This window comes from Lycorma delicatula, chromosome 7 (genome assembly GCF_047948215.1).
Source record: "Lycorma delicatula isolate Av1 chromosome 7, ASM4794821v1, whole genome shotgun sequence".
NCBI lineage: Eukaryota > Metazoa > Arthropoda > Insecta > Hemiptera > Fulgoridae > Lycorma > Lycorma delicatula.
Genome location: NC_134461.1, coordinates 25,069,545 through 25,077,862, shown reverse-complemented (window position 1 = coordinate 25,077,862; position 8,318 = coordinate 25,069,545). Strand labels below are relative to the sequence as shown.

The window sequence follows — 8,318 nt, the reverse complement described above, 5'->3', positions numbered from 1 at the left end:
CTTATCTTATTTCAAACCTAAGTAAGATAAAGGTCTGGGCCACATTTATTTAATTTCTTTGATTAAAGATCATAAGGAATTACCAAATCTATCCCTTAATTTTTACCCAAGAATTCTAGTACAGTTTAATTTCACAGAGAGAGTAGAAAACAGAACTAAATATTTTGCGAGCCGAAACTCGCTAACAAACCGTTTTCTGATCTATGTTTATATGAACGTTTTCCTTATTTTTAGCAATATAATCATCTCCCGAGAGATTGTCGTGCAATTTCAGATCACTCTGTATAAATGCGGAATAATTTGGTAATTAATTTATTGTCCCAAACAATTTGTTTTTCTCTTTTTTAAAATTTTATTAAAAGGGGATTATTTTTCCCTTTTATCACTTTTCTTTTTTGTGTGATCTCCATGGTTCTTGTTACTACTCCTATTTCAATTTGTTCTTTTTCCAATATTTCTTTACAGTTTCATATTGTCGATTGCTGGATCTTAAGACGTGGTTTTTTGAATTTGATTTTGTGTAATTTCCAATTTTTGGTTTCCTAAACGTTTCGGTTATACTGAATTTTCTCTTCAGAAATCTGTTTTTTTTTTTCTAAAGTCATATATGATTTCTGAAAACAAATACAATTATATTTAATTTTATTTTTTTATTAATTGCTTCTTTAGAAAAAATGCAAAAAATATGCGTTATCACGGAAGGTTTTACTACGCATTTTTCTTCTTCATTTCGGTTATATTTTATTAGTTATGGACTGAACTGGGACAAAAAAAAAGTTAAGAAACGAAGAAAATGAGCGAGAGTTGAAGTTAAAAGTGAATGAAAAGAGATAGAGAGAATTAGTGTGTTTTCGTATGATGAGGAGATCTGGGAAGGGTTGTTGTGAAGAGAAGAGGAAGATTACTACTACAGTTGAGTGTATGAGAGTCGAGTTGTATGGAGGAGAACGCGGAGGAGGCTTGAATGAGAATGAGGGGGGGGGGATGAAGCGGAAAGAGCAAAGAAAGCCGGTCGGATATAAATCAACGGTAAAATCCAATTTCACATTAGAATGGATGCTGGTGGCGGGTGCCAGTGTAGTATCACGGTTTTGAACCCCCCCCCCTTCCTTCTGTTGCTACCCTTTCTATATAAGCCTTATCCCTCTCACCTCTATAACTGTAAACGCTAATATATACCGTGGTATGTCTCACTCCTCATCTTCAGCTCATCAACTGTGTTCGTGCACTTCGTTTTCTCCTTAATAATACTACTTACTTACACTCATTGTATTAATTTCTCAATTCTGAAACTTTGAACCGGTTCACTTATTAGTTTCAGCTAGTTACATGACTATGCCTCTTATAATAGAGGCTGTATATGCTATGTCTTATAGAACACCACACGATGCAATATATCGGCTATATTACTTTACTTAATTCATTTGCCTTCTTATTAATAATTATATTTTTAATTAGATTATGTAGTGTTTTTTTTTTTTTTTGTAATATCCTTTATAATAGTTATCAATTTTGATCATTATTATTGTCTGTCAGACAGTCTCATTTAACTGCACTCTAAAAAAGTAATTAGAAAAGGAAGAAATAACTCAAAAACTAAATATTGCAGAAAATGTTAAAATGGGACATAAAAACAAATTTATAAGCACAACCTTATTAGCCTTTGCAGATGATATCGCGATATTTGCAAAAGTCACGGACGAGGCTCGAATTAAAGTCCAGAAATTAAGCGAACTTGCTAATAAAATAGGCTTAGAAATTTCTTTCGAAAAAACAAAATTGTTCTCAAACCATAAAAAATAAATAATTTTACGTTTTAGGTTTTCCACTTTTTTCGCATTTTTTCACACAAAAATTAACGTAAAATGTTTTATAATAATACGAAATGACCTAATGTTTTATTACATATTAAAAAAATTACTTTTGTATTAATTGAACTCAACTAAAATATCAATTATAGAAAATATAAAAGAATGTGATTATATTTGGAGGTTTGTGAACGTATGGCAATGAATCATATACAGATGATGACAGCGTAAACTACAGCCTAAAAAATATCAAATTTTTAATTATAAAATCGGCTATCATTTCAATAATAATTTTTTTTTTTTATAAACTTATTAATCTTTTAAAAAAATCTTCGTGTTTGACCCGATTTTATACCTTTATCTGTGTGACAAAAATGGTAGTATTTATTGACAATTTTCGTTCCTCAAGTGTTATCAATTTTAAAGAATACAACAAATGATGTCATCTATATTTATATAACACCAGGCCTGATTTTGTTGTAGTTTTTTTTTTTTTTACTTCCTTGTACGAATTGAAGGAAGTATTGTGATCACGAAATATTTCGGTTTTCAGATTTCAACAGAAATATCCATTTTGACTATCTGTGAATCCATTATGACTAGTTTCAGCGTGATTTGTATGTACGTACGTACGTATATATCTCGCATAACTCAAAAACTATTAGCTGTAGGATGTTGAAATTTTAAATTTGGGATTGATATGTAATTTCTGCACATTCCCATTTGATTTCAATCGACTTGACCAAAAAGCCCAAAATCCAAACAGTTTCTTAACTGCAGTAATAAGCCCTCATTTAGAGCTTTTCAACGATATATCATAAGTGGTACTTATTTCAATCGGTTTCAGAGTTATAACCAAATAAATGTTTAATTAATGAAATATTTGGATCTTATAAGGGGAAGGCACATAAGTTCGAATCCGACTTAATAATTATTAATAAATCAATATATTTAAATTAAAAAAAAAGTTAAAAAAATATATGTATATGAAGTTTAAATATACTTTTTTTTAAATTTAAATATATTGATTTATTAATAATTATTAACCTGTATATGTAAAAATAATTACAATAAATAATAATTTAATAATAACAATAAAAAAAGGCTTGAAAATAATCAGAAATTTTTGTTAAATAAAATTTTATTTACTTTTCATTTTAATTTAAATATTTTTACAGAGGTTAATAATTAATTATTAATAAATCAATACATTTAAATTAAAAAATTAAAAATAAAATTTGTATGTAAAGTTTGATTCGAACCTATATACACATGGTTATGGATCCGACACTTTCTCACTAACACCGCATAACTACTTGAGCAACAAGAAACAAAATTAATATATAAACTAATATAAAATGCTGATACGGACACCACAAAAAAATGTGATGCAATGTGATGTCGACCACATTGCATCATATTTGTGTAATATTTGTATCATATAATCATTAGTATTAATAATTAATAATCAATAATAATAATAAAATAAATTTCTAATATATAAAATAATTAATAAAAGTAAGTAATTAATAATCATTTCTATAATATCATATTTGTATAATTTAAGGAAGTCATGTGGTGTCTACACAAGGTGTGCAATTCATCTGATGTATACAGTTCTGCTAAATAATTCCCTAATCAAAGTCGACATATTCATTTAGGAAGCTCAACCACTGAGACGAGGAATTAGGAATGAGTTAGAACTTATAAAAAGTAACGTAATCGGTATGTAGTGACTAAAAATAGTCTTATATACTGGCCAAAAAATCTTTGTAGTTTAATTGAATTCCACCCTTAACTACAATATTCCAGGAACGCCGAAATTTTTTATTTAAACCTTGTATCTTTTTAGAAATTAAAGCCAACTTTTTAATTGGTGGAAAAGCTATTTTTGTTGTAATATATATATTATTATTAAGCTCATTAGAAATCCTTGATTAATGTGGAAGCAATAAATGCTTCCATTTAAGAAAAACTACCAGATATTTTGAAAGATTATGGATAAAACTGAAGCCAGAAGTCTGGGTGAGGCCTTTTCCACCGCTAGAAATTCACCGCTAGGCAGGTTGTTTTTTTGGTTCCTTCTTGGTTAGATCGTATTTTTTCACTAACCATCCTTTTTAATTATCTTTGATTACTCCTTCCTTACTTTGCGGTTAAATTTAGGTGTGGCCCTACTTGGCTGATGTCTGGGATACGGAACCTGTATGACCGTAGCATCTTTGGTGTTTTAGTTTCCTCTCCGATTGTTGAAAAATAAACTTATTTGTCAGATAAATGTAAGCCTTTTAATCACTCGTAAAGTACAACATACAATCAGATTGGATTCTCTCTTTAGGCCGAAGCAGGAAGAAAAGAAGGAAAAATATCGCGACAAAAATGCGATGAGCAACTAGGTGAAGTTGTTTTGATTTTTCTTTATAATCATGCCACAATGGCGGTGGATGGGAGAAGGAAGTTTCGTAGCTTCTTTATCGTCCTTCCTCTACTTTCAAGTACTGTCGCGTGGACTCACAATTTCGGTAGATAATGAGTCGCGTGCTTGCTTATATTTCTTTATCTTTGCGAGATTTTTAATAGTAATATAAAAAAAAATACATGTAGGCACCACATGACTTCCTGACACGCCTATTAAATTACATATGCACATTTTTTTTTAAAAATGAAATGTACATAAAATGTTATTTAATTAATAACTTCTGATTTTTTTTCATATTTTTTTATTTGGTTGTTATTATTGAGTTATTATTTATCGTAAAATGTTTTTTACAATCAGAGGTTAATAATTATTAATAAATCAATATATTTAAATTAAAAAAAAAAAAAAAATCAAGTCTAATTCAAACCTATGTGCCAAGGGGAAGGCACAAGGGTAAGATACAAATATTTCATTAATTAAAATTTTATTTGGCTATAACTCTGGAACCAATGAAAATAAGTTCTACTTATGATATATCTTTGAAAAGCTCTCAATGAGGCCTTATTACTACAGTTAAGAAAAAGTTCAAAACCAAAATATTTTTGGATTTTGTTCTTTTTTGGCCCAGTCGATTGTAATCACAAGGGGAGGTGCAAAACTAGATGTTACAACAGTCCTAAATCCAAAATTTCAACCTCCTACGGCTAATCATTTTTCATTTATGCGAGATACATTCGTACATACGTAGGTACGTACAGACGTCACCCCGAAACTAGTCAAAATGTATATTTCCGTTGAAATCTGAAAACCGAAATTTTTCGCGATCACAATACTTCCTTTACTTCGTACCAGGAAGTAATTAATAAAATTCAATACAATTAAACGAAAAAAAATATTCTCTATATTAGTTCAATAATTATGGTTAATATTTTCCGTAATTTTGGTAAAGTTAGAAGCATTTCCGCGTATCACCTTTGTTTTGATCTAATCCTTTACATTGATCCTTATTATTCAGACATAATATACTCTTTCTCTCTAGTTGAAGTGATTTTACTATTCTAATGTTACTATTACCTACTATAAAAATCGTAGATAGCACTAAAGAAATGTACTCGGTAAGAGAGAATAAACCAGTCAGTTTTTATTCCGTGTTTAGTATATAATACGCAACTATTTATGCACCAGTCAGACAAAACTTTATGTTACATTACATTTACAAAATATGATAATCACTTATTGTCAAAGAAAATGTTTGATAATATATTTTTCATTAATATAAATTTATATTTGTTTCTGTTTTAGGTAAGATGTTGAACATTGAAGTTCTTTATTATCTAGTTAATATTAAAGCCCTCTTTCAAGACTGAGATGAAACAACAACCTTCAAAGCTGGTTAATGGAGGTAATTCTCATTACATTCATGTAAATTTTATGTAAGTATTCCTTAAGGATTTTAATATTAATTTATAAGTTTGTGATTTTGGTAATAACGGAAAAAAAGTTTTTATTTACTCTAATAAACTCTGGATTAATGATTAAACAATAAATATATATATCCTCGGGGCCCAGGTCGTTTCAGATGAACCCCGGAGTAACTCAGGGACGTCAAGGAGCCAACTCAGGACAGTAAAGCTCTCTTAGCACGCCATTTCCGTGTTGCCATAGGGTATGGACGCGCTGGACACCTCCAGAGCTCGCTTCGGTCATTAATCCCATCTACCCAGAGGTTTCTGTCCCCTAGACAACGTACTGTTCGTTATCCTCATGGTTATGAGAATGAAACTGATAAATAATAAATAAACTATTCAGACTTTAAAAAAATCTGAAAAAGGTTAAATAATAGTAACTATGGTAACTAAATACACACACATACTTTTGACTACGAAAAATTCGTAACTTATTTTTTCACCGCGGTGGCAGAAATGTAATTATGAAATAAAAGGATAATTTTTTTCCATATTGAATACTTTTAATATCTTAACCTTCAAGGGAGCTTGGGCCTCGGTTTATGGCTTGAAACTTTCCCTGGGATAACACAAATGTATCCTGAAGATTTGAAAGCAATCAATCGGTTGGTTCTCGCGTTATTATTACTGTTACAAACAGACAATCTGTATGTTTATATAGTATTATTGTAATAATTATTTGTATGAATAATATTAATTATAATACTCAAAAACAATTGTTTTAAGTTATTCATTGTTTCCGTACCGTGAACACTGAAAATTTATGAATTCGGCTTCAATAAATCGCTACGACAAAACTTATTGTTCTCAAAAATCATCGATTATTGGATAAAATCGAACCGTAAGTAATATCTGTCAAGCGATCTTTGACATAACATTCCGTCTGCAAATATAATTTTTTTTTAATAATATATTTAAGAAAGAACAGTTACAAATTTTATTTTGTAATAAAATATTAAGGTTTCTGTGAACTCTCAACCAAGCAAATGGAATTATATCATCCGATCTACTTAACATAAAAAGTTGGCATTTTATGATTACTATCACCACCCGACCGAGAGTCCGATTTAGTTATTTAATGAACATTCTTAATATAACGCTAAAATATCTATGCTATGATTACATCGAATTAATATTCTGACTAATGAAATTCTAATATTTTTTTTAAGAACTTGCTCTTATTTTTTTTTTAAATCCCTATTATATAAAGAGTAAACTTTTTTTGTTTGTATATTAGCAAAAATCTCAAGAATTGTTGAAGTAATCGCTACCAAATTTTAAAAGCAGCTTCATTAAGGTGAACAATTATATACGAGGGTTTTTTTTCAAGGTCCGATCGGTCATAAAATTAAAACCATAGAGAAAATAAAAAAATTGTAATTTGTAACAAGTAGAGAAATAGCGTAACATAGTTACGCTATTTCTCTACATAGTCGCCACTCCGATTTAGACATTTGTCGTAGCGTGGTACAACTTCAACTCCAAGGTGGTTAAGGCTTAGATTTATTTATGACTTATTTATGATTTAAAAATTATTATTTATGACTTAAAAATTTCACTGGAATTACATGAATTTATCTTGCATATTTTAAACTGTTCGACTAGTTGGTTTTTGCATGATGCGAGAACAAATTAACAAACAGACAAACTTTTGGCTTTATATATATATATATATATATATATATATATATATATATATATATATATATAATACTAATAATGATGATTATTTAATTAATTACGAATCTGTAGATTTAATTTGTTTTCAGTTCATTACTTGATTTTTCTATTTTTATATGTTTTTCAGCTTTGTTAACTTTTTTTTTGTTTTTAATCAATGGGATTGTTTGTGATTTTCATTATTTAACTTTGTAATTAATAAAATTACATTGGTATCAAATCTTTTCAATTATTTGAGTTTATAATCAAATGATAGAAATAGAGTAAAATAGGATACACACACATGCGCGCGCGCACGATCGCTGTTATATATATATATATATATATATATACATATGTGTGTGTGTTTGTGTGTAAAATTGATGATTTCATAAATAAAAAGAAGAAGAAATAAAAAAAATTAAATGAAAGAGAATTGTTTTCATTTATTTGTCTTTGTTATTGCTATTTAAACGTTGGTATTTTTTCTACCATTGTTCCAGATATAGTTGGTTGTTAATTTTTTTTTTGAGGTTGTTTTAGAATTGTTCATTATTTTATTTTATTTTCCATTTTCCATTTTTTTAAATTATGTAACAGTTGTTTAGTGTTGCTCTATGTTTTTTGACGGTTGGTTGGCGGGCTTTTAATCAGACAAATAAAAAAAAATTATCAGTTTTGTTTTATAACATCATTCATTCATTAAATTATTTTGATTTAAATAGCTTCTTTTATTCGTGGCTACTAATTAAATCAGTTTGTATAAAAAATAAATTCACAAAAATAAAATAAAATAGAAATGTAATTTCTCAGTTTCCATTACAAATTTGAGGATTTTTATGTATTTTTTTCATTCAAAATTAATTTCACTGCTTACACAAAAAAGAGAAAGTTCATATTGTAATTATTTATCTTAATAAAATAAAAATGGATTACTTGATGAGATGATATTTATATAATTTATAC

General features: G+C 28.4%; 1 protein-coding gene across 4 annotated transcripts in view; it reads left to right on the top strand.

The window, feature by feature from the left end:
* Nucleotides 1-5,580: 5,580 nt before the first annotated feature.
* LOC142327916 (protein eva-1 homolog C-like) overlaps nt 5,581-8,318 on the top strand; it is a 475,977-nt gene continuing 473,239 nt past the window's right edge. For all 4 annotated transcript variants that reach the window (XR_012757123.1, XR_012757124.1, XM_075371285.1 and 1 more), the window contains exon 1: nt 5,581-5,629. Coding sequence is in view for 2 of the 4 variants with exons in the window: in XM_075371285.1 (XP_075227400.1) it covers nt 5,596-5,629 (34 nt within the window). In the remaining 2 variants the exon portion in view is untranslated. The remainder of the gene's footprint in view (nt 5,630-8,318) is intronic.